Below are 26760 nucleotides of genomic sequence, written 5' to 3' on the forward strand. Positions count from 1 at the left end.
CAACACAAACTTAATGTCAGTTAAGAAACCACACAGTAACCTCTGGACAAGTAGCAAACCTGTTGGAATTCAAAGGCAAAATTTCCACCAGCTTCTTTAGGGCCAAGATTTCAGTCAGTGGATCAGAACCTAAAATCATACAGTTTTTACTCAGGCAAAATTCTTGGTTACATCAATGTAAACATTATCTGAGTCGAGGCTTGTGATGGGTTCACAGTGAATTCTTCACGCTAAAAAAACCCATGCAGAGCCCATCTGTAAGAGGTATAGACAAGAGAAAAGGAATAGCTCTCTTCCACCTTTGCTGCTAGGAAAAGTTGAACTACATCAGATATACTACAAGTGCTATGCAAATTTGATTTAAAAAAACCAAACATCACACACAAAGAAACAAAATCCAGGGTGCCCCAAAATTAGGCTCTTGCTAGTGCTTCTGCCCTTCTTCCAATGCCCCCCACTATCCAATTAGCCTTCCCCCTACCTGCAGACTTTCCCCCACGCATGGAAGTTCAGCCATCCTGGAGCTGCGCTTCAGCCGTCCCTACACTGTGCTACCCGGGGCTGCGTTCTGTTTGTGGAGCACCAGCACACATCTGGCAGAATCCGTTAGCCAGGAATTCACATCATGACTGGCCGCTACTAAGCATAATATAAAAGCCAAAAATATAAATAAAATAATAACCACCCCACTTCTTTCTTGCATTCATACTGCTTTTATAAGACATCTTTGAATCTTGGTGAATGTGCTGTATTTGCTTAAGAAAATCTCCAAGCGTCAGAGAACCTGCAGGGCTTTTTTTGAAACGAGTTCCAGCTGAGTATTTTCACAAAAAAAAAGCTGCGAATGTAACAGAATCAAGAAGGATTTGGCCCAAAGCAATGCCATACTTGCACACAACATCATGCCTGTGTTCAGTTAGCATTTACACGCCCCAAACACTGTACTTTTTTCAAGGTTAACATAAATAATTTTCACTGTCTTTCTGTGAAGGCTGAGGAAAAGCAGCCTGGACATTACAGTTCTGTCTGCGTCTGGTAGACATCAACCACAATCCTGTGCCAGGAATGTAGCTGGTTTTGAACTGGAATTGCATTCTCTGTTTACTGGAAGTCTGCAAAAATGCTGTTAAGCTGAGTAGGTCGGTAAGAGAGAGCACACGAAGAAAATTCAGTGTGGATCTTCTGGTAGTAATTAAAAAAAAAAACCAAAAAAAAAAACAAAAAAGGATGATAATATCTTCTCTTTCTCACCTAACACCAATACCCTTGTTTGATCTCTCTTCTATGAGCGAGCAAGCTCTATTCAACCAATTCTCAAGACAAGCATCATCAGCAACATGCTCTCTTGATTGTGACATTCTGGGAAAAGGCATCTTTTGTTTGGTTTTCTAACAAAGAGCCCAGAAAGCAAGCCTGTAAAATAAATCCATGTTGTTCATAGTTTTGGAAAGAGTTGACTTCTGCGTATATTATTACCAACTATTTTCAAATGCCTGGTACCATCAGCAATAAGTGGATCTGGTGACGAGCGAGCTGCACTGAACAGCGACTCAGTTCGTTAGGATTTTGGAGGCTCCTTGTGTTCTTTCTGAAGCATGCAGAGGGAAAACAGACATTGGTTCTCTGGGCTGGATGCTGTAAGTGCAAGAGGTAACTGTGCCTGGAGCACCTATGTGAAAACTGCTCAGTATTGGATGCCGACTCCTCCCTCGTGCCTGTCCAGCAGCTAACAGTTAGTGGAGTCTCCGAAATTAAAATTTTTAAACTTTCAAAAACAGAGAAACATTAACTAGCCTAATTACAAAAGAATGATGTAGCAAGTAAAAAAAAAATTATTATTTTAATACAAATGGGATTACGACAAATTTCAAGACAAGTTATCATCAGTGGTTTAACATTTATGTATTTTGTTAATGAGTAGCATTTACATGTGAACAACTCCGTTGTAATTTCCTGGCGGTTCCTGAGAATACCACAAAGGAAGGATATTATGCTAAAATTACAAGTCCAAGTCCCGCTGCAGCCTGCGCTTGTCCAGCCAGCCTTGATTGCTTCTATGGCTTGGACAAGTGAGCTTTTAGAGAAGATTGTGAAAAACTGTTCCATGTACTCAGGAGGAAAAGAATCAGCTCTTGACTTTGCCCTTTTTTGCAGGAAGTCGCCCTGTTGCTTCAAGGTATTTGTTAATTATTTCTTCCTGATTGCTGGGCAAACATGGTTGATATTTACAATATTCCATTGTATATTCACCCTTTCCCTGCAGAGTTGGAAAAAGAACAGTCAAAGTGAGGATGCTAAACGGGTAATCCTATTTAGCAGCAGGCCACACCCTAATCTGTGCAGTAACATGCAATGACCATTTACAATGAAGTATACGAACACGGTGTACTGTACGTGGTGAGATACAAAACCATACAAACGGTATCTGAACATTGTCTCTTTGACACAAGACTGTAAGATTGCCTGTGGTACCCATCTCAGCAGTGTGACAATTCTGCTTAAAAACTGAAAATGATCACGCTATTAATAACAACCCATTCGAGCGTTCAGAGAACATCGGCACTTGTGTGTCAGGAGATATGGAAGAGCAACTTTTATGTAACACACAAACTCACCAAATTCAAATGCATTCAATGATTGTGTAACTACAGGCATATATATATGTATTATTAAAAAAGGACATCTTAATAACATGAGCATTGCTGTCAAAAACCTCTTCTACTTGCAGGCATCAGTAATTTAAGGAGTGTGCCTAAAATTTTCCAGCCTGTGAATTTAATACCTTTACTGATACCTCTCTCTTTGTATCACTCATGACTTTGAATCAATTCCCTCTTCAAAGTATGAAAGAACTTTTTGGCCAGAAATGACACAGCTAACGATAGTGATGTTAATTAAAAAGCAGTTAAAGTAACAGTAAAAACTCTAAGGTTGTTTTCTTACTCTGCATTTGTTTATAGATTTTTATTGCTTTTACTGCTGCATATGCTATGTATATGATGACGCAAATTAGCACACTTGGTTTACAGAAATAAATACGTTCTAGCAAAAGGTACCGAGAGTACTTACCTCTGTGGCAGACCTCAGCTCAGTAGCATATCCAAACATATCATTCAGTGGCACCTAAAATGCAAGCATACTATTCTTGTAAAAGCAAGATTTTTTCCATCAACTGTGGATTATCATCCAGTTAATCCCAATTACGGTATAAAGAGTCAGTAAAGTCCGGTGCTCTTTGTAAACAGTACTGATCTAATTACCCATTTTTGTAAAGTGCCTTATTTCAACCAATTTATATTCACAATGTTTTCAGCAGGAAACCCCAAAAATCTCAGAGGTTGAATGTACCAGGTACTGGAATATCCTGAATTCAGTAATCTGTGTCACCCAGCAAGAGATCATAATGTTTGAAATGTCTCAAGACTGCAGCTCCAAACACAATTTACGACGCAGGAGTGACGCAGCGTGTGGTTTGTCAGTAGCCAAGGCTTTGCTGAGATGATTTACCCTACCACCACCGTTAGATGTATGCTTCTATATGATCTAACGTGAAAACGTCTATGTTTTTAGAAGGGACATAAAAGAAGGAACATTGAAGGTAAGTCATTTGCATTTATCTGCAACTATTAGAGTTAATGCAGGTAACAGCTGAAGGAACACCGCTGACAATAGGTTCTTCCCGCTGAACTCTGTGCACCTGTATTGCTGCAGAGGTTCCCTTCACTCTGAGGTAGCACATTCTGCCCATCTCAAGAAACACAAGTTCTGTTCCTTTCTCTGCCACCGTATGATTTTAGGTTAGTCAGTTGGCTTCTCTGGAGCAAGACAGATTTATGATAGGTTCACTAATACTGCACAATACACTGCCGTGAGTTGAAAATTAACGCTTAGCCACTGAAAAACTAACATTATGTTTATCCACTGAAAAACCCACCTACAAGTTTACACGTACTAGCCAATAAGTAAAACAGTAATGGAGTCAAAAGGCAAGGCAGGAAAAGGTCAGGAACCAGTGAACAACACAAACCTCAGCATAGAGAGTAAAGTAACCCTCTGTGCCGTCTTGTCCTGTGATCACTCCATGACGGCGATTAATTCCAGCTATCACTGTTCCTTGGAATTCGGTGGGTGCCATCACCTCCACTGCCATAATGGGTTCGAGTATACGCACAGTGGCGTTTTCCATAGCTGGAGAAAAAAACTTAACTAAATAATCAAACATCAAAGAGCAAGCCTGGCATAATTCAAGATACCGCTATGTGTAGCAAGGAAGTGTTTTATGGTTGATGCTAAGCGTTTCTTACATCAGTGGGGGAAAACAATAACCAACAATGTTGAATTCCAGCTCCTCTGCCTTTTATTACTGAGACCGTAATACTGGGAGGCATGCAGTTTGATAAAAAGTTATTTTCATACCTGTGTAAGGATGAAGCTGTTGGTGTTTCTTTACTGTATTCTAAGAAAACAGGATTTCCTTCATACAACTAAAGGAATTATTGGGCCTCCCTCAAAATTTCTATAAACTCTTGCATATATTCGGCTCTACACAACTGGCCAAACTTGAAATGTGTGTATGGATACACCAGGCAACAAACAAACCTATAGAAAGGAGATTGTTAAATCTACCTCCTACAATAAAGAAGCCAGCAGGACTACACATTCAAATGACTGGCTTCATACCTTGCTTTAGGGCTCCTTCTCCTGCTCTGATGAAAGAGATTTCATTGGAGTCCACCATGTGATGTGCACCATCCTCTAGGACGAACCGGATTCCAGATATCCTGTGCCCTGACACCAGACCTTTTTCACATGCTTCTCGGAATCCCTGTCAAATAACATCTCAAAATTAGCAGTTTGTAGACCAAAATGAAGCTTAAAAAAGAGTTGTGTTAGCAGCAGCCTATAAAAGACATTAAGCTTAAAAACCAAAACAACAGTAACAAAAACCGCCTACCTTTCACAGTTTTTAACAGCAATCCTGTATCTACCCAATGGACCCTCTTGCTTGATAAGATAATGGAAGAACATAACAGAGGGGAAAACTTTTCATTCCCAAGTGCCTGAAAACTTTGTAGTATCATTCTTCAGCACCTCAGTTTGATACTGATATTTTTTAAAAACAGAAATCATGTAACAAGCTAAGGACAAGAAGAAGAAGAAACATACTCAGGATTTTGCTTTGTTAAGGGACTGTATGATCAAAGGCCAAAAGAATGCTCTATGTGGAAAGAGCTACTCTAACCACTTAACAGAAGAACAAGATTCTTTTAAGACTGCATGCTTTTTCCAGGATTTGGCAAAAACCTTTAAATGCTGCATCATGGAATAATGAAGGAATTATCTTATGTTGATCCGTTGTTGTAGGAATTCAAAGATCATGGTAGGTACTACTTAAAAGTAGTACGTGATAAATTGTACAGTTATAGAGACACACACACACAGGAAGTCCGCAGAAGAGATGAAAAAGAAAGAATATTTGGTAATTCATGAAGGAAATCTAGCTTAATTACAGTTTCCTACATAACCGGTCTCAGAGAAGTCACAAGAGTTACATATTTCAGGGCTAGAGATTAGAATCGCAAGGCCACAATCAAAAGCAGAAGAGGGCCAATAAAAAGCAGATTCAACAGAAAGAGGCTTGTTTGACTGCAAGAAAGGACAGCCTACCTTCTGCTCTGTGGCACTGCTATGGAAATAGAGCAAGCGCACACCACCAAAGAAAACAAACAGCAGCTTCTAAATTAAGTGGAAAACCCAGGAATGTAAGATATTAAGCAAAGCCACACAAATTTGATTCTGCTCCCACTGAAGTAATGAGAAAAACCTCCTTGCCTGGGGCAAGACAGTCACAGTAAACGTGCACAGTACAGCAGGAAAACAACAGGAGTCAGTATTTCTTATATTATATACACACACAAAACCCTTGGTACCTTTTCAACAGCGGGCACGAATTGTTTTGGAATATTTGTGCCAACAGTTCTGTCTTCAAACTCTAATTTTGTGTAGTCCTCCGGATCCAGGGGCTCCAGAACGCCTATAACTTTGCCATACTGGCCGGCTCCACCCGTCTGTTTCTTGTGTGTATACTCAAACCTAAGAACAAACACATCCCCGCAGAACGCCACATTACTCATTACGCAAACCACGCTCGAACCACAGTTTTCTAAGGAGAAAGTTCCCAGTCTGCGTTTTACTTTATTCCATTTGGTTACGTTTAACCAAAACGGCTAAATGCCACGACAGCGGCTGAAACAACAGCTGAGGATATTTAATGCCCGAAGAGGGAGCACCGTGGTGGTTCGTCTCGCCAGCGGGAAGCTGCGAGATCGTGACGAGTCATCTCTCTCAGAAAAACCACCGCGAAAAACAAGCTGCTTCTATGTGGCAAGCAACGCTAATAAAACCTGCTTACCTTTAGGCTCCTGCTTTTTGTTGAGCTGAGTAAACAAGGTTTTGTTCTTTCCGCACACACCTGTGGTTCCCACCCACAAAGCACTTAGACCTGAAACGCGGACACCCAACGAGGGCTTAACCGGGAAGAAAACACGCGAACGCCAACAGCTGAAATATTTTTGAAGTGAAAACCGGAGGGACCGGAGGTCTCTCTCGAACACCAGCCCCCCCCCATTCCCCGTCCCACCCGGCTGGGGCGGAGAACGGGCCCCGTCCCGGCTGCTCCCCGCGGGCCGGGGCGGGAGAGGGGCGGCCCCGGTGCCGTCGCCGGCCCCGGTCGCTTCCTGCGGGAGGAGGAAGCCGGTTTCCCCTCCGCCATGGAGCTGCCGCCGAGCCACCACCGCGCCGACCGGGCGGCGGCGCTGGCCGCCGGCTACGTCTGCTACCGCCGGGGGAGCCCCGGCCGCGGCCTGCGGCTGCGGACCGTCCGCCGCGCCGGCAGGAGGGTGAGGGCCGGGGGGAGCCGCTCCCCGAACGGCGGGCGGCCGGCTTCGCGGCCTCTCCTGGTCGGGACGAAACGGCAGGCTGCGAGGAGGGGGGGCGAGGCCGGCTCAAGGCGGCGGCGGGGACCGTGGCGGGGTGTTCCGTGGCGGCTACCGAACCTCCCGTCCCTACCGGAGCTCCCGAGGAGGATGCTCTTTTCGTGACTGCCAGGACAGACCAAGCTCCCACCGCTGACCCGCAGCGGATTTGCTGGTGAACCTGCTAGAACGGGGGTTACAGCAAAAGTAACCTGCTTGCTTAAGTCATTATCGTAGATATTCCCAAAATATATGACGTGATACAGGTCATAACAAAGCGCAGGACGGACTTAGTGCAAGGAACCCAATTAAGACTCGCACCGCAGCGTTTAACCAAGGAGCTCGTTATTGCACATAATCATAAGGGGGGAGCCCAAATAACGGCAATTAAGTAGTACCCGAGACTAGAGATGGACGAGGAGGTACTAATCGGATGCTACGCCAGCTGCATATTAAATGAGCAAGCTTAACACCGCGGGAGGAAATAACAGAATACCCTAGCTCCCTACGGGCCCTCCAGAGAATGGCACTGCTGCAGCATGTTTCGCCATAACTAGACTCTTTTCCACAATGCAAAGTGATTCATTTAACAAAATAAATGTTCTTCATGTTTTCCTTATTTAGGACATCGATGGTGTTGGGCCCAAGTACCATCTGGAATTGGTGTTAGAAGACATCGCTGACAAAGTGAGTTCAGATTTATTTAATAAATACGTTCTGTGGGCTCAAATTGGCACTACTGACATGTAATGAAAAGCCAATGCTTTATGCTGCTGATCCTAGCTGAGGCCAGCGGACACACCAGTTAATAATACTTGGTATCGTGTTTCAGATTTTTCTCTACTGCAAATCGGGGGGGGGGGCGGGGAAGGCTTAACTTTACCAAAAGGGAACCCCCATTTTTTACACCATAAAAGCCCCAAACATTTGGTACCTACCACTGTGACACAAGAAAATCCTTGACAAGGACACTTCAGTGTCATTCAATTTCAACTTGAAGCTACTTGAACCCATTACTCCAGCTGAATAGCACAAGTAACATTCTGCATCACAAACACTGCCCTTTCTATCACTGCAGAAAGAAAACTGCCCTTATAGTATAGTCACGGAAATACTATGAATTTAACCTTGTCTTAAATAATCACAAATGTCTATGGGCCAGACTCAAAGAAAACAGCAACTACCTAAAGAAAAAAACTATGTTTTAGAAGTGCAAATTACCAATATTTGTATTGAATGAAATATTAATACACATAATTAACTCCGTAACAGGACAGTACTGTTAACTGCACTGCTGAGGTTCTTTACCATCTGGGCAACAAAAACATTGCTCCAGATGTGCAATTCACAATTGAAGGAGAACTTAAGAACACAGATGAAGCAGATAACATATTCTACAGTCGAATCAAGAGCCTGGAAAAAGAGCTTGTGGCAGAAAACATACCAGGTACAAAGAAGGGGTTTGGGTGAGAAGGAGGTTTTTGAGACAATGTCCTCCATGGCCAGAAGCAAACCTGAGCTCAGCTGGTGGTGGTCCACAGTCCATATGGGAGCCCCTACTATAGAAGCCAGGAGCGAGGGGGGATCAGGCCATTAGCCCTACTCTGAACACATGCTGCTTCACTTTCTCTTATTCGGGGTGGTGTGTCAATCACAACACTACTAAATTATTTCATCATTTCTGAAATCCAGAACCAATACGTGATTTGCATGTGACTCTTCTTGAAAACCACCTGCTACTGTTACTTCTCCCTTTATGAGCATCCTGCCCACTGTTGGTGGCTGTCCTTCACATAGTACATCAGACACCCCAGCTGTAGTACTGGGGTCTGCTCTTACTTTAGGGCAACCCCTGCCTTGAAGATGTTACAGAATGTATGTTAAGAGAAAGAATTGGGAAGAAAACACAGTGGTGATATAGCAGCTCTTCCAAGATTATATGGAAGATCTGTGACACAGCAAGGAACGTAAGGAAGTGACTTTAGCACCAAACCCTACTATTAGGTGATAAGGTTTTGTGAATGGCTGCAGCTCCGTGAATCTTAGCTTAATGTATATTTTTCATTTTGTTTGCCAGACAGCCACGGCCATGTGTCCCCAGAAATGGAGCCCATCCGCTTGCTAGCGTGGGTTGCCTCTGGCTATGTGATGTGGCAGAACTCAACTGAAAACACTAAGTTCCAACTTGCCCAAATTAAACATGTGAAGCAAGTGGTAAGTTACCATCAATGCCTTGCAAGAAAAATAGTATTTAAGAGCTAAGCAGTTGTGGCATGTAGTAGAGTACAGCTGAAGCTAAGTTCTTAAGAAACCTCAACTGTGTCTGAACTTCTTGGTCCGGTTCATTTTTAAGCCAGTGTTTAGTATTGTTCCACCTACCCCTTTCCCGTTCCTCTAGCAAATCATGAAGGCTTTCACTGATGGCTTGAGCGTTTATTTAGATCACTTCTTCTCTTCATAAATTTTGTTTACAGAAGCTGTGTCTTCCTGGCAAGAGCAGTATTCTACCCTTATTTAGTTAAGAAAATGGACTCTTCCACCTGGAGGTCATCATGTTGATTACAGTTTTATATTACTTCCCTGCCTTTCATCTGTAATGTAGGCCCAGCTGACAGTATTCTTGCATCTGCATAACATGCATTGGAATACTGTCTTTCATCTCTTGATCTACACCATGATCTAGCAATCAGTCACAGTAATACTGCTTGACATCTCTGCGATAGCCATGTCTAGGCAAATAGCAATGGGCTGCACCTCAAATTCAATAAAACACAATCTACATTGCTTTTGTTCGCAGTATTGCAGTCTCCATCCATTTGCTAGTTCACCTCAAAATGCTAATCAAGAAAGAAAATATTGATCTAATTCCACTCTCATTACTAGCTTTTTTATTTTGTTCTTCCCAAACTTACTTTTACTAATTTTTAATTATTTGGGGGGGGGGGGGGGGGGGGGGGGGGGGGAACCTAAAATTAATTTTTAGTTGAGCTCTTAAGACTTACATTAGCATGATGAGCATCAATTAAGTTTATGATAAGAAAACTGAATTCACAAGATGCGTCACAAGACAGAAAGGGAATGGAATACTTCAGGACAAAATATTTTCTATTTTCACTTACTTCTGAGTGGTTACAAGTCATGTGTTTATCTTGAGCAGATCTGGATCTGCCCTAAGCTAAGAAATAAAAATGACTGGCAAATCTCACTATAGCTATTCAAATTAATTGAGTCATTAGCTACCACCATCAACAGGCCTTGCAGACTTCTTGCCTGGAACAGGCTTAAACTGATAAAGCAACTTGCTTTCAGTAAAGTTTTTATCAGAGCAAAATTTTTGATTTTGCTTTTAAATTAACAGAACTCTATAGATTCTCCCAGTTCTTCTCTGTTCTATTTGGAGAAAACATCCTGTGAGTTAGGAATAACTCCTAAAGCGATGGTCAACTTTAAATTCAAGGAAATTTAGTGTGTAAGCTAGGATAAAGAAGCAGGACTTTGTGTTTAGAAAACCCAATATATCAGGAGTCTTCAGAACAGGCTTTCAGAGGCCAAATGTTTTGGCACTCAGAACAGCCAGTGAATTCCTGTGAAGTTCTGGGTATGAAGGAAAGGCAGAAACTCATTCTTGGAGCGTGATTTGTTAACATTTTGCTCCCTCTGATGGCTATCTGAAAGCAGTTCACAGACGCTGCAGGGCTGTGCACAAGCAAGATTTTAAAACCCTCTTTAACAAACCAGATGAATTTAAGGACAAGGCAGACGGAATACTGTTAAATTAAACCAGCTGTCATCTCTCTCTAGTAATTTTTATCCTCTTCCCTGAAGAATAGGTATGTGAAGAGTATGTTCCAAAGGCCAGTGGGTATTCTGTCACTCACACAATCACTGATAACTTGTTATCCACTGTAAGGCCTCTGGAGTTCCCTCCAAGTCTTATCCTGCTGACAATTTTGTTTAGGATTATTTGGGCTAAATTGACACTTTATAGAATCGGGTGTTCCCTTCCCAAATGAGTTCCTGAGGTTGAGATGTATCTAGCTTCTCTAAGGGAGGAATTAGCATGGTTTTAAGTTTCACAGTCTCTCACATGTAATTTTGGAGTTCACAGAAATACAAAACAGTATCGTTTTGTTATAGTCACTAAGCTCCATCTGCTTTATTTGTTAACACGAGCTGCCAGTTTGATCCAAAATATATCAGAAAGTTTTTATGCTAATTAAAGAAAACTGATTCACTACTTTCAAGGTGGGGGGAAGCCACAAATTCAACCCTTTTCATTTTGTCTTTCCAGAAAAGAAGTGATGAATATCTTGAATTTGACTACATGATTCTACTTCACGAAATGGTGTCCCAGGTAAAGTCTATTTCTAAAAAGCCTTTTTTTGTTTTAAGACTGCCAACTGTGTAACCTCCAATTCAGACATGCAGATAGTGGGGCGGTTGCAGATCTGATGCCTGCAGGCCAGTTAGCAAACAGGGTGAGATTAGGGCAACGATCACTGTCGGTCTCAGCGTTATCAGCTTCTGCCCCCTATGCAGGCAGGAGACAACAGGTCTCCAACTTGTGTCAGCAGACAGTAATTTTCAGCTATTTCTGGGTCCTTCTTGGGAACAGCAGAGGTTTAATATACTGGTCATTCACACAGCTTTCTCCTCTTGAGAGATACTATTGCTAAACGGGCCAGGGATAAAGAGAAGAAGCAGCTGCCAGCATCCTGGACTGCTTAGCTGCATTCCAGCTGGAGCTGCAGAGTGCTTCTACGCTAGAGGACAGCAGTGGTGGACCAGTAGACAAGAGTAGCTCTCAGAGGAACGCAGCAGAAACTTTGGTTCCCAGAACAGTATTTACATTCTATGTTATTCTCCTAATTATCCTAATTTTGCGATCTGAGCAAGTGCTTTCATACGGAAAATGCAGAAATTTTGAAAGAGAAGTTCTCGATTGTGCAACCTTCTGTAATAAATCATCTACTGATAACAATCACGAGATCTCACTCCCACTTCTAGCTTCACTGCCTCCTACCCCACTGCACTCTCAGGTAAGTTGGGGCATCTGTAGTGTTTTTAGTTCCCAAGTTTTCTATGAAGAAAAATTCATGAGAAGTAGTAGCTAACTAATTGCAGAACAAAAGCATAGGTTCTTCGTTGTGCTTGGTTTGGTGAAGGGCAGGTATCCCAAAATATCAACAGCACTAACAATAAGAGGGGTACTCCAACACAGACATGCCTGAGCTGCAAAACTTGCCTAGATAAAGAAAAACGTAGTTGCAGCAGCATGGAGTACAACACAGGCTGAAAAAAGCTTGCAGGAGAACTTCAGATATTTGGACAGGTCACAGGACTGCACGTTACAGTGCTTACCCTGCAGTGTTACTGGTGCTTGATCAGCCCACTTATAATCAGCCCACTATGGCTGTGTTACAGCAGTCAATTCCCGTTCAGTATTGTTCAAAGAACATACCTTATCACTTTCTACAGGAGATCATTCCCTGGCAAATGACAGTTCTCTGGCACCCACAGCATGGCGTTCAAGTAACACAGGACAGCCGTCAGCCAAAACATGCATCGGAATAACAGACCGCCTCATACCGCAGGGGAAGAAGCTCAAATGCTACAATAAGCATTTGAAGGGAGGGCAGATAAGTTGATGAGGGTGGATATGCAATCAAGGTACGAAGAAAAAAAGTCCTTCCTCAATTAAACTTTTCCTGTACATTGTGCTTTAATCTGATAATCCAAAAGGCACTTTCTCTGCTACGTAATCAAATTCTGCATCAAAATAAATTAAAAAACCTCTGTTGCCAGAAAGAATACTTACGACACAGGTGCGGAGATGTTCTCCCTGAAGGCAACTTTTGGCTTTCCCATGGTGCAAGGGCAACCGTATTCTCTTTCCATTCGCTGCAGAAAAAAAAGCAGAATGAAATACAGAGTTGTTCCATTGGAACAATACATTGGAAATTACTTTATTTACAGATCTTTCTGAAATTAGAAACTTAATCAGGGTTAACCAGTTTTTTGGTCTGGGGTTGGATTGATTTTTGGGGTCTTGGTGGGGGTTTTGATTTTTTTTTCAATATTACGAATTATTCACTGTCATTCTGCAGTCATTCTTGTTCAGGGGCTATAGCTTTAGATACAGGAAAAGGGAACAGCATTAATTATTTTACTCAAATTTAAGTTTTCCAAGACAAAAGCCATCTTTTCTTCATTCTGTCAACAATTCAGATACAACGATTGTGTTAGACTCAAATGAAGTATGGACATCGATTTGAAAGAAACAAATAAATCACTAAGTAACTATTCCCTCCTGCCTGCATCATCTCTTATTATAGAATATTTCTGTGTCCTGTAGGAAATCACTAACGGTAAAAATTTTTATAAGCAAAGGCTGCTAAAGCAAAGCGTAGTGCTTAATACAGCATTTTTTATGGATTTGAACCAAAAAGTAAAAATATTCCAGGCAGAAATGTCATTTAAATAGTTTACAACCCTCAAAATAGAACCACTGGAGAGAGTGATTCTTCAAAAGTTGACTAAGAAGTTAAACTCTTCCCTCAGCAGCTAGTATTGTTCACATTAATGCCACAGTGCTTTCTGTGGGGAAGGTCTCAAAATAGTTGTCACACGATAACCCTGATTTACACTAAAGCAAGTGGAATTGTGCACCTCCAAACATCCTGTAAACGTGACGTCAGCTTAGGCACCCAATTACAAAATCAGGCCCCTAAAGCTTGGCATCAGTTAGCCCCTCTGCAGATAGTTTTCGGTACAGGAGTGCAATGTCTTAGCCAGAAAGGAAGGCGAATTCTTGGTTGGGAAAACAATCAAAACCAGAGTCCGTGGAATGTGCTTTCCAAATTACCTGGGCATAGATTTCCAAGTGCAGTTCCCCCATTCCAGAAACAATGGTCTCTTTGCTCTCATCATCAAAATGGATTCTAAAGGTGGGATCTTCCCTTGTAAAGCGGTTCAGGCCTTTTGAAAACTTATCAAAGTCATTCTGAAAAACAATTACACACACACAAGAAAGCATGAACATCCAGAAGTCACACAACAAAAAGGCCCCAAATTTTTCTATCAACTGCTTAGCACTTCTACTCTCATGAGCTTATTTTCTGAAACACAGCCATACATTTATAACTGTATTTATCCCTCCAGTTACTTCAAGTCCATGTTTACCCAGGTCAAAGACATGCATCTTCTTTATGGCTAAGTGATACCATCTAATGCAATTCACATGCTGAGTTATCTAAACGATATCTTCTTACATACTTTGAGGATTTTATTACGCTGCTCATTTTAGTCTCTGGTTCCACATTTAACGGCTAACCTGCATAAAAATTATAAAAGCAGCAGAGGAAAGATAACTCAGAAAAAGGTTGATTCATAGGCTCCTACCTTGTTGGAAGGCTTCATAGCTACTGAAATGACAGGATCAGGGATGTGAATTGATTCCTGCAACAACCATAAAGGAAGAGATCATACAGTCGAGTTCCACTACACCTGGTGATCTAATTTCTCCAGAAAAGTTTGGTCACAAGAATTCAGGGTTACAAACAGGGATGACTGTTTTACTTATCTAGCTCATACCTATTATCATAGCATAACAAAATTTTGTAACTCTCCTGAGGATTACTACAAGGCTGTAACACAATGCGTGCCATACTGACAACCACAGTATTTCTAACACTGTTTCCTAGATTTAAGATAATCTGGTTTCACACTAGTTAGAAGACTATGCTTCCTATCAGATTTTGTAAATATATATATATACATATGTAAAAATAAAACTGATGCATTTAAATACATTTACAAATACATAGCTTAATATTTTTGAGTAACAGCATCCACTTCGAACAGCCCAGGACAGTTTGCTAACACTGAAGTAGTATTTGATGTCAAGCATAGTAAACAGGTATGTATCTCTCTTGCACATAGCATACTTCTATATATTCAGGCTCCTTAAGGTATAAGAAATAACCACAAAAAATATCTGTGGTTGTGTATACATCAAAAAATATTTATATTGAACAAATGATTACAAACTTTCACAACAAAATCCTGGTGAATTCCAATGCATGAGGCATACAGATCAAAAGGTGTACTCACCATGGAAATGTCAGTACTGGTTTTATCAGTGAACGTGTCCCCACTAGCACAATCAATTCCAAACAGCGCACATATGTCTCCCGCGTAAACTTCATTTACATCCTTAAGAAAGAAAAGTTTACTATTTAGATAACACTGAAAGATATATTACAAACTACACCTGGTTTTAAGAAGATATATAAATACTGTGTTTAAAAGCTTGAAGTTAAGCTCCTTTGAAAATTCCAGCTTTGATAAAATGCTCTGTAAATCTTCTTTCTCTTTATTGAAAGCACAAAAAGGAGACCTGAGCTTGGATGCGAATTTGTTGTAGTTTAAGGATGCGGACACACGATGTTTTAGGCAATCCTGACCCAGCTATAGAGTTCAGGAATTTTAAACAGGGAAGGGTAGGATTTGCAGCAGCTTGAGAATCAATTTTTAGTTCAAGAATTATATTCAGTGATCACATGGAAGAAAACTTGTGTATTTTGCCAGTCCTATTTCCCTCTCCCAGAAGTACAGAATATGGGGATAATACCACAGCTGGCTTGCTTTAGCTATCACCTCAAAGCCATTTTATAGTGCTTCTTGGGCAAAGATTCTTCCACTTCAGTGGAAACAATACATTAGAGATCAGTTCCAGTTTCTTGCAGAGCTCTAGTAAGCGCTACAGGCAACTATGAATTAACAACAACAAAAGCAGAAATTTGACAAATTGCATAGTTCAGAGATAGTTGGAAAGCGAGAAGTTTGTTTAGTAAAAGTGGCTTAAAAGGCAATCTGTGTGGATTGTACCTCTCACACTCACCTCCATGTTGTCTGAATGCATACGGACAAGTCTTTGCACACGCACTCTCTTCCCAGTCCTAGTGTTATATATATAATCAGATTTCTTCAGCATCCCCTGATAAACTCGAATATAAGTTAATTGCCCAAAACGGCCAGCCTGGAATCAAAATTCATTAAAAATCAAATATTATCATTCTGGAAGTCAAGACCACTACTATTCAAAGCATCATTTGCACTAACTGACTAAATGTTTCTGTTTTGATTTTACACACTAGACACGTAAATGAAACTTTTATTAACATAGTCTCAGCTTTCACTTGGCTCTGGAATAGAACCTGGCATCTCCTGGCAATTTTCTTTACTTCACCAATTTTACTACTCCTAAACTTTCCCAACAGAGGCATATGTTAACTAGCAATTTGGCCAGCCACTTTCCATATGAAATCTTAACTGCTACTCTCTAGGTAGCAAAAAACTTGTTTGGTTAAGACTTTGTATTTTTTCCTCTCCAACTCTTTCGCGTTCCATTGTTTTCAACTTCAAACAAAACTGGGATTTTTCTCTGAAAGCATTTGAAATAAGCCCATAAGCCCCCCAAATGTTCAGGTTTTAACTAAGAAAATCATGAAGTATTTGAGGCACATAACCCATTTTAAAACTTCCAAATTAGCAGTGTTTGATACATTTGTGGATTTTATGGTGGAAACCAGTTTTTTAAAACAAGTTAAATTTAGATTGAATTTAAACATAAACTTATTTTAAAATTTGTTCTACATAAGTTTTGGCAGTACCATCTATTTGGACTCGCTCTGTTTTCTCACAAATCTGGAAACCTTGCTTTCTTCTTCAGGGTTAACATAACATGAGTACAACTTTTGCTCCGCAGAGGTCAGATACTGGTAGCATGGGAAACTTGCAAGCAATTGAATAAAGCCAGCTAAATAATGTCCTGGGCATCCATTCTCTAGAAACTTTCTGCTTAGCTTTACCACAGCAACCAAATAAAAAAAGCCATCACACGCACAAAGAGATACACTGAAAATACAGAGCTTTAAATACGTGCTTTTCCCCCCAAAACAAAAGGCACTTCCCAGGCATTAATGACAAGCCACCAATAGCTCGGTGCAAGGAAGATTTGCGTACACCACAGACTCTTGCAGAAAATGCCCTGCTTCTCTACTGGTTTTGCTGCATCAGAAAGGAAAACAGTAACAGCTTACCTCCAGTTTAAAAGCAAGGCCTATAAAAGGCTGGGAATCATCTCGAGCAGAGTTCAGTAGCAACTTGGTTTTGTCCTCAGAATCCCTTAAAAACAGGGATGGAGAGGGAGTTTATGTTATGAATCAAACATGGCAGCCTCCTCTAAATGTAAGCCGAACCTCAGAAAGTCGCAAAGGCCTTCAGTTTCACGTTTGTAACTGAGACTTAAAGATGCTCACATACGTAGCTCCCATGTGCTCAGAAAGTACCTCAGAAAAACTGCAGCAGATCCCCAAAAGGTCGAAACTATGACAAATATCACTAGTCCTTCATATCATCCAACTATTTTGCCGTGAAAGCAATTAATCATACACTCAGACACAACTCATGAGCAAGTCCAGTTTTAGAGTGAAGAAACAAACATTACACAATGCTCTGACAATGCTCATGAGCCATGTGAGAAGTTTTAGTCCATCCTAGTAGGCAGATCTTAGAGGCAGGGAGAGGCACAGCAGCAGTGAGGACTCAAAAAAGGCAGGTAACCACTGGGATAAAAAGTCATAAACTCTATTTATTAGCATCATTTCTATTTCGCTATCATTATATTGTCTGAACAACTCAAACACATTAAGTCTGTGATGACCACCCCTAAGCCATGACTGGAATGTTAAAGGCTATTTACTGGCTCTAATGTTGGGTTTCATGCTTCTTAATTGTGAAAGCACATCAACAAACATGTCCAAAGAATACAATGTTGTTTATACACTTCAGATATGCTCTCTCCTCCACTGTAGGCATGGTTTTAAGGGTTGCTGTTAATTTCTAAGGAATTATCTCATCAGATAGTAATTTTTCAAATCTAATATTTAATGTGTGTTAAAAATACCAGTATAAAGAGTAACCCTCAAATAAGAGGTAAGCTTTCTTAGCTTTGGAAGTTTGTGCAAAATTATGGTGGCATTATTTAATATGAATGGTAAATGATCATATATTTTGTTAGTAATATTTCCTGCTACATATTACACTGCTTTGAAACCCAATTCCAAGACCACTCCTTATGCTCATGAATACACTTACCCCTGGTTAATAATAGCATAGTTCTCAACCTCTGAAGGATTGGGGAGGTATTCCAGGACAGCATCCAGCAACGGCTGTACTCCTTTGTTCTTTAAAGCACTTCCCACAAGTACTGGGGTAAAGGACTTCTTCAGTGTTGCTCTTCTGATTGCAAGCTGAAAAATATCCGTGCATTACTCTCCTCCCGCAACAACTTCAGGAGTCTGACACAGTACCAACCAAGCAGCAGTCTAGATTCTCTCTCTCTCTTTGCTGGTCATCTCTACTGGAGTAAAGTAGCTGCTCCCACACAGTCCCCTGCACAACCCCCTACACATAAAACTTACTCACCAGAATTCTAGAAGCGTGAGGGGGTTTTCCCCCCCTTATCTTAAATTCAACTTAAAAATGAAAATGCCAAGATAAATATATAATGATAACCCTAAAATACTCAGAAAGTTTCTTGATTTCTCGGCTGGTAAAGTCAGGACTCTTCATTTCTGATTTAGATGTCTTATTCCCCCTATGTAGTTATGTTGGGAAACAATACACATTTAAATTTGTGGAAGTAAGATGAGATGCTTCAGTATCTTTAAACTACAGAAAACTCTTCTGAAAGAGGAAGTTAGGTAGGGAAGGGATATTTGGCTAAGTGCCATGCTCAGTGAATCATCATTTTTTGAAGAATGGTTTAAAAAGTGCAACAGAAGAACCTATTTACATTCATCTACAGACCTGCTGAAGTTGCACCAACTGTCTTGGGAATCTTTCCAGGATGTCCTGGTAAACTAATAAAGATAAACTAACTGCACAGTAATCTCATGCTTATTCAGTGCCTTTCACTCAAGCATCACATGATGTTACAAAGCATAACTGAGCACCAACAACTTCCGTAACAGTGATCGTAGCCATCTTCCATAAAGGTGGACAGAAGCTATCTGCCGCCTCCCATCCTGCAATTAATTACCGAAGCCGAGATTGCCACCTTGGTCCCACCTCTCCCTGCCACTAGAGGATGCCATCTCCCTACACTTCCAGGCCCTCACGCCAACTGAAAGCAGCTCCTGTCTTCCTCGATAAACTAGAAGAGATGAATCCTCCTTGATAGACCAAGATAGTTAACCACATCATCTAATCTGGGAGTTATTTGGAGTACCCAAAGACAGACGGTTAAGATATCTTCATAATTAACAGAGAGAACAGTAGTTGCTTAAATTTGTTGATATAATGACTTCACAAAAATAATACAAGGAAAAAATCCTACATCAACAATTCTGCTCATCTAGCCCATGTCTGTTCTCATATACCAGAGCACTGGAAATATGGCTGTACTCATGCCCAGTGTTTTTATTCGGCCACATGTTTTGAAATGAAGCAACGTGACTGCAATTTATCCTCATCAACAACTACCTTGGGGAAAAAAGTAATTTTATTTTCCCATAAAGATTACTGTCACTAAGTGCCCCACTGAGTACCTGGGGCACATCAGTTGAATGTAACATTAGGGATAGCAGCAAATTAGGTGATGTTTAAGCAGCTGATCTTCAGCAAACATCATATGCTATGACTGTGGCATCCAGGAGTGATACTTAGCATCATTTCCACAAAAAGATTATTTTCACTGGAAACTTGGCTGCTGGCCACTGAAAGAAAATCCATCTTCAGGGACATATTAGTACAAATTAACCTGCATCTGCAATACTATAGCCATTAGAGTTGTAATTAATTGGCTTTCAGAAGTGGGAAGCAGAGGCATGCTGAATAGACAAATTTATCTTGGTAACAGATTTCCCTCCCAGCAGGAGCTATCAAAAATAGCTTCCTGTTAAAAATCTCTCACCTCTTACAGCAACACAGTGTATTCACATCAGTACCACTCCCTCTGCCAGGTGAAGGACAGATCCTTACAGGTCTCTAAAACTGCTGTTACATTTCTGTCTTTATCAAAGTGAGAAGGGCTGCTTTGTAACAGGAATAGCTCAGGCTTCGTAAAATAGTATTTAATTACCGGAATAACTAAATGCCTGGTTATCAACAAGATATATATTTGCATGGTACTTTCAAAAAAACCCTTGTGCTTTTGTCTCAAGTCAAGCCGGGATATACAGGTTCTTGCATATTCTTCCTAGAGACATTAATCACCAGTAAGTCACCCATACAGCCAAACCAATTTAAAAAAAACACCAAAACAAAACAAAAACAAAAAACCCAAAACCAAACCCCACTTCCAAACTGAAGGTTTGTAGCAAAGTTAAAAGCAAGCAAAATTTAGGGCAGAGGAAAATTCAAATAAATACACCTTAAGGGGCCTTGCAACACTCATCAGCTCTGAGGGTCTGCCAGTCCTCTATATCCCAACAGATAGAGTGGACAACTTCCAGGAAAGCAAGCACTGCAAACCATAACAGGGAAAGGGCTACTGCACAGAGGCAACCAGGCACTGCTAATGGGCCAAATACTTAGAATAGGACTTAAATATCAAAGCTATGTTTAAAGTAGCAACCTCAGTGATCACATCTGATCCGAACTCAGCTGGCCTAGCAGGCTCCACTCAGAGTTAACAACTCCTACTTATAACATGTATGTCTCAATTCAGCTTGTCTTCTTCAGCTACCAACTGAAGCACGCAGCTGCAGGCAAAGAAAAGCAAAAGGAGGTAGCAAGTGCCATGTCAGGCAGGCTCTGGGCCCCAGGGAGACTCCGTGCAACACCACTGCTCAAAGACAAGCTGTTCTAACTCCAAAAGCAGCTCTCTTCAAAAAGCGGTCTGTCTGCAAGGCTTCTCCCACTGCAACGGGCTCTTCAGACCTCACTTTTTTATTTAATCACATTAAGCAACTGGTCTCCTGTAGCAGTTTCAATTTTTGACTCATTAGTAACTATTAACAGCAGGCACTAGAAGATTAGCGCTCAAGTTAACTTCCAACACTAGCAAGAGGTGGTGGCCAACAGCAAGATGCATCACACAAGTCCTTGCACCGAGCGTGCATCAAGGGCAAAAACCAACCATGCTGAGATCAGGCCTGCAAACCATACAGCCCTCGGTACGGTTCCCTTACGCTACTGTCTGCCAAGACACAAAGCCTCACAGACTGCTGTGTGTCAACAGCTACATGTCGCTGTCTTGAGTTACACACCTACCCCGTGGGGCTGTGCGGTAAACACAAACCAGATTAGCACTTCTTCTCTAAGGGTACGTGTCCTCAGATTACCTTTACGCTCACGACACAGCAGAAGCAGGTCCACGTGTGGCACAGGCTCTCTTATGCTCATGCCAGGATAGCCAAGCTTTTGCACCTGTCGTGACTAAAGCTAATACCACAGTAACTCAAGAAGCATCATTAGTCAACTACAAACCTTAAAGGGACTGCCATCCCACGTAACAATCCGCTATGGTACGTGTCAGTTGCCAAGTCTGACATAAAACAGTCTAAAAGAAGGAATACACGTTAGTCTGCTGTCCAGCCTCCAAGGAACTGCACAAGCAGATCTCACCCTGGAGTGAACAGTGGCAGTACCTGGATAAAGACTGTAGAACTGCAGCTGATCTTCCTAGGCCTCCCTACCACCTTTTATTATGTAGATATGTGCTTGAAGAAACAGGGACACTGAACTGTCACGAAAACAAGTAATTTTAAGTCCATGGCCATCTGATTACTTCTGTGAGCATTCTTTTATGTTGGCATGTTTGCCATTTGATATCTGAAGTATTTCATAAAATAAATCATGTATCAATTTTTTCCCCTCTTTCAAGAAAGGCAATTCTCTTTCTTTTTTTTTTTGAAAACTGTGTTTTGACCTGGATTCTTTTCCTCTGGAGTCTCCAAGTAAAGTCATTGCAGTTCCTTTCTAGTATACTGCTCTTTTCACTTCAAATATAACCAGTGCAAATAAAAAACAAGGCAGGATTTCCTAGGTGCAAAGATGACTTACAGCATGTCAACAACTGACTTGCTGTGGGACACGAAGCAAGTCATAGCCATCAAGCTGTAACATGGGCAAGGCAACAGAATGACAAAAATGACTAGGTGAACCTTTCAGCCATTTGCTGGTCCCTAAAGGGCACACACAAGCTCAGTCTTTCCAATGCAAATCAAAAAACAAATTTGGAATGGGCCCTCAACAAGGAGTGAAGTGGGAGTGCACCTGTGGGAGGTGACACTTATACCAGAGAACTCAAGCAAACAAAATTTCTTCAACACTTCAAGAATTTTTTTATTGGGGGGAGGGGGAGAATAGGGACACAAAAAAGTGAGATAACAGTGCTACAGGAAGAACCACCACAATAAAGTTACCTTTAACTCAGCTGCTGTAGGAATCTTTTCTTCCAAAAACAGCTCCCCAAGTTGATCATCCGAGTTAGCAACACATTCAATCAATTCCCGACGTCTTTCTGCAGCCTCAGCTCTAAATTCAGCTGGAATTTCATCATACCGAAGAGTCTGGCTACACATACATAAATAGCATAACCACTCTAAAGGAATACCACATGAATCAACCTTTCAATCACTAATCATTGTTGTGACCAGCCCGACCAAGAAAAATTCACCGTTGACATGGATATTGAGGAAAAAAAAAAAAAAAAAAAAAAAAAATCACATGAAAACATCAACATGCTTGAGCAGGAGAGGGTTTCTTCCCACTCTTAGTAGGAGCTTGCAAGGATGCAGGATAACCTGTTCAACAACCTCACCCACATCTTATCTTCACCCCAGTAAGCTCACGCCAAACATACACTATCAGTTCCCGTTATGAAGCAAGTCTCCTATTTCTCAGGGTGGCAAGTGTGGCTACCACCTCTCCGCACTACTGCAGTTAGCAAACAATTCATGCTGCAGCTACCCATCACTAAACCTGACCTTGCAGAATCATTTTGCTGTAACTTGGAGAGCTGAAGGGTGATACCTCAGCCCTAGAACAAGCCACATCCCTAACCTTCCAAATAGCAGGCTTTTTCATCTCTGAAGAGAAACTATAGGTAGTTCCTCATACAAAGACTAGCTCCAGCTAAGAAATATGCAAGTTTCAAAACTTACCCAAGTGCACCATCAAAATATATAGCTTTTTCTTCAATAAGATCTATAACTCCTTTAAAGTTTCCCTCCAGCCCAATTGGAATCTGAACAAAAGCTGCATTGTGTTTTAACTTGGATCTGAAAAAGTGAGCAAATATAAATTAGTTCAAGAAAAAAGTTGTTTCTATATATGTGCTCCAGATGGTCTTTGAACAACATCCCATTCCTACAAAATCACCATCTTTTGTTCTTTGGACAGTGCCAAAAATCTACCAATACTGATGAAAAATGCCTAGTTGCATTTTAACCTGAGTGACTGCCAGCCCTCTATATCCCAACAGCTACAGTGAGCAACTTTCATGGGAAAGAAGGCAGTGCAAACTGGCTTCAGATTAATTACTTGATTATGGGAGTTGCTTCTCCTTTAATGTGTATTAATGCATGTATCTCACACATCAAATCAGGCACAGAAAGACTGCAGGTAAGGAGCAAGCAGGACTTCTGTATCCAAACTAGAAACTGTCCAACCCTATGTCATTTTCCTGCTGTAAGCTACAGCACATTTCCTACCAGGATCTAGGAAAAATTAAAACGCTGTTCTCAAAGTGGCTCCAAATATAGTTCCATCAACAAAATAAATACCAAAACCCCAATTCTTGGTCACTGCAAGCCTGGGCTGACATTAACATTTGTTTTTCTTGATAAAATGGACACTTGCTATAGGTCAGATTAAGATTTAACCTCAAGTCAGGCATTATCCTCCAAAACTGCAACTACAGACCCCATGAGAGAATGCTTTTCAATATTCTTAGTATTAACCTGCTATGTGAATAGTTCAGAATTATCTCACAAATAATTTAAAATTATAAATACCTCAATTGTTGTACTGCTCTGCTTGGACTAGAGCCCAGTCTGTCCAGTTTATTGATGAATGTTACAAATGGCACACTGTAACGTTTCATTTGCCTGTTCACAGTTATTGTCTGGCACTGAACTCCTCCAACAGCACAGAGAACCAGAATAGCTCCATCAAGAACTCTCAAAGATCTCTCCACTTCAATTGTGAAGTCCACATGTCCTGAATAACAAACACCCCAGTTACTGACAGATGACAAAAGGTAACGAGAAATTGTTTTCTCATACATGCAGAAAAAAACAACAGCCAACAGAATCAGTCTCCAGCTATACAGAAAGAGCCACATTAGCTCAACTTAAGTGATTAACAAACACAAAGATGGCACCGTGTTCTTTGTATACATGAAGGAACAGCAATCGCAATGTGTTCAGAACTGTTGTTACCTGGCGTGTCTATGATGTTGATGTTGGTGTCTTTCCACATGGTGTATGTTGCTGCAGACTGAATTGTGATTCCACGCTGTCGTTCTAGCTCCATTGAATCCATGACAGCTCCAACTCCATCCTTACCTCTCACCTTAGGAGAAAATAAAAAGAAAAAAATTTAGTCCAAGGGAGTTTACTAAGAATTTTGCATGTGCAGGAGTGATACTGAGCATCAACTTTCATGCAGTGAAGAAAAGCAGACATGGCAGAATCGCTTATAATTTTTGGACTACAAGCAAGTTTGATTTTTTTGCAGCTGCACCTGCAAGTTTAATGTATTTTACTCTCCTGAGGATCATTCCTGAAAAAGGTTATCAGAAATCTGCTGGAAATTATGCTTCAATGTGAATTTAACAAGATAACATACCCGAAACTAAAAATTACATCCCTGTGTTCTGTTTCTCAGTCATCTTTGAGTACATCAAAAGAAACATGTACCTTCCATTGTATATTTACCATGGAGATGGTAAGGGAGCAGTAAGTCTTCAGATAAGTTCTGAAGTGTTCTGAAAGAGGGAGAACACTGCAGTAAAGGAGGGATTACTTTCTATCCCCTTGCCCTCCACTTATTTTTAAAGGGGTATCAGGGAAACCAGCAGATTTTTAGGATTCCTTCTCCAGCTTGACCAGAAGAGCCACGCTGGGCCCACCAAGCGTAGCTCCCTCATCCCATGCATTACACCGTGCAGATGAACAAGTCCCAGCAATGTTTCAATGGCACCCAGCACGCTCAGCCCACGAAGAACAGCTCTTCTCCGGAACCCTCTGAAAACCTGACCTCGTGCATTTGTGCTATCCTGCCCGTATAGAAGAGGATTCGCTCCGTTAACGTCGTCTTCCCTGAGTCGATGTGGGCCGAGATCCCAATGTTGCGGATCCTCTCATTGGGAAGGACTCCTGAAGAACAATGCCTGCAGGAGTTCAGGAGAAACTGAAAGGCAAGAGAAGATCGCCGTTTTAGTTAGGAGCAGATCAAACGTGGCTCACTGTGCTGACAAACGTCGAGTTGGTCAGCTTTTCTGTGGCAAATAGGTCACTTATAGCAAAATGCCCTTTTGCAAGCACCCACTGGGTCACCTCAAAGCTTTGCGCTGCACTCGAAGAACGCAGGCAACCCCTCCGGGCTAAGTCCAGCTTTGCCAGCCCCGCTTTTCAAACCCCCGCCGTTATGTTCCCACTCTACCCTTTTTCTCCTCCTATTCCTTTGACCGAGCGGCTGCACGCTTTCCTGCAGCTCACAGGGTGCTTTCAGGCGGGCCTGTCCTCTACCCTGCCACCATCCTCTTCTCCTCAGCTCCCCTGCTTCCCGCCCGCCGCCTCAGTAACGGGAGTCCCGCCTGGACACCCGACATCTTGCGTCCGACCTCCCCGCGCTCACCTCAGCCCTCCCAAGGGCTTCACCGGGCTCTGAAAGACCGCACCTCCCGCCTGGACACCCGACATCTTGCGTCCGACCTCCCCGCGGTCAGCTCGGCCCTCACAAGGGCTTCGCCGGGCCCTGACAGGCCGCGTCCCCCCGCCTCCTCCGCAGAGGCTCCCGCGCTTCTCCCGGCCCGCCGCCCCTCACGAAATGGCCGCCGCCGGTTACCTGCCGCCGCCGCCGCCCTTGCTGCTGTTGTTGCTGCAGGAGCCTCGGCGCCGGGCCGGTTCGCAGAACCCGCAGCATGGCTCCCTCCTGCCGGCCCCGGCCCCGTCCCCGTTGTTTCCGGGGCACCGCGCATGCGGAGCGGGGGAACGGGCCGCCCTCCCCGGGGTCAGCCCCGGGGCCGGGGGCGGGGGAGCAATGGTGGTTCTTAGGACGGAGCCCCCTGGGCATTTTAATTAGCCGCCTTGACGCAGCGATGAGGATTTTGTGCTGCTGCTGGCAGCGCTTGAAGACACGGTCATCAGAGCAATACTGTAACTGCAGAGCAGGATTAGCTGATTTTACCAAAAAAAGGCTGGTCTCGAGTGCAGGGGTACTGCCCGCAGGCATGCTCACCCTAATTAGCAGCAACTACAGAGCCGGGCTCCGTGTCAAAAAAACCAACAGTACGGCAGCACTGCATGAAAAAAGGAAGGGAAAAAAATAAAATCTCATGGTACGTAGGAGGATGCTGCATGGAGGGGAGGCAGCAATCTATAACGCTGTCAGTGTTGGGTTGCAATGGCAAGGAAGGTTCAGTCAAGGCGGCGTTGCAGGTACACAAACAGAGCAGCCCGGCTTAGGCCAGGAGGTGAAGGTGATGCAGTTGCTCTGCACCACTTCCCTCTCGTAAACGCCACTTCTGAAAGAGGAGATTCTCGCATTT

The 26760-nt window shown here is 42.2% G+C and overlaps 2 protein-coding genes across 3 annotated transcripts; one reads left to right on the forward strand and one right to left on the reverse strand.

The window, feature by feature from the left end:
* Nucleotides 1–1825: 1825 nt before the first annotated feature.
* GFM1 (G elongation factor mitochondrial 1) lies at nt 1826–26163 on the reverse strand. 2 transcript variants are annotated; one of them, XM_049803616.1, is made up of 18 exons: nt 26058–26163; nt 25248–25400; nt 24428–24560; nt 24002–24206; nt 23150–23266; nt 22409–22559; nt 18135–18289; nt 17078–17162; nt 15877–16014; nt 15087–15188; nt 14376–14432; nt 13840–13977; nt 12793–12875; nt 5931–6093; nt 4681–4825; nt 4028–4188; nt 3070–3123; nt 1826–2257 (listed from the first exon to the last, which is right to left on the reverse strand). In XM_049803616.1, exons 1-18 carry the CDS (start codon nt 26133–26135, stop codon nt 2126–2128), a joined length of 2250 nt encoding a protein of 749 aa, XP_049659573.1. In that variant the 5' UTR covers nt 26136–26163; the 3' UTR covers nt 1826–2125. The 2 variants fall into 2 exon arrangements, with proteins under 2 accessions (XP_049659573.1, XP_049659574.1); XM_049803617.1 differs by lacking the exon at nt 26058–26163 and adding an exon at nt 25848–25868.
* Nucleotides 6413–13250, forward strand: LXN (latexin). Its single transcript, XM_049803631.1, has 6 exons — nt 6413–6899; nt 7599–7661; nt 8247–8421; nt 9052–9188; nt 11266–11328; nt 12453–13250. Exons 1-6 carry the CDS (start codon nt 6771–6773, stop codon nt 12546–12548), a joined length of 663 nt encoding a protein of 220 aa, XP_049659588.1. The 5' UTR covers nt 6413–6770; the 3' UTR covers nt 12549–13250.
* Nucleotides 26164–26760: the final 597 nt, after the last annotated feature.

Source organism: Accipiter gentilis, chromosome 6 (assembly GCF_929443795.1).
Source record: "Accipiter gentilis chromosome 6, bAccGen1.1, whole genome shotgun sequence".
In the NCBI taxonomy this organism is placed as follows: Eukaryota; Metazoa; Chordata; class Aves; order Accipitriformes; family Accipitridae; genus Astur; species Astur gentilis.

Excerpts from the sequence above, each read along its gene's own strand:
- GFM1 (XM_049803616.1), bottom strand. The coding sequence starts at position 26,135 with ATGCTGCGGGTTCTGCGAACCGGCCCGGCGCCGAGGCTCCTGCAGCAA. Across the intron at positions 4,189-4,680 it reads AGAAGGAGCCCTAAAGCAAG|CTATGGAAAACGCCACTGTG; the intron begins GTATGAAGCCAG and ends TTTTTTCTCCAG. Across the intron at positions 2,258-3,069 it reads AGCTGAGGTCTGCCACAGAG|GGAAAGGGTGAATATACAAT; the intron begins GTAAGTACTCTC and ends CCAACTCTGCAG.
- LXN (XM_049803631.1), top strand. The coding sequence starts at position 6,771 with ATGGAGCTGCCGCCGAGCCACCACCGCGCCGACCGGGCGGCGGCGCTG. Across the intron at positions 6,900-7,598 it reads TCCGCCGCGCCGGCAGGAGG|GACATCGATGGTGTTGGGCC; the intron begins GTGAGGGCCGGG and ends TTCCTTATTTAG. Across the intron at positions 7,662-8,246 it reads TAGAAGACATCGCTGACAAA|GACAGTACTGTTAACTGCAC; the intron begins GTGAGTTCAGAT and ends ACTCCGTAACAG.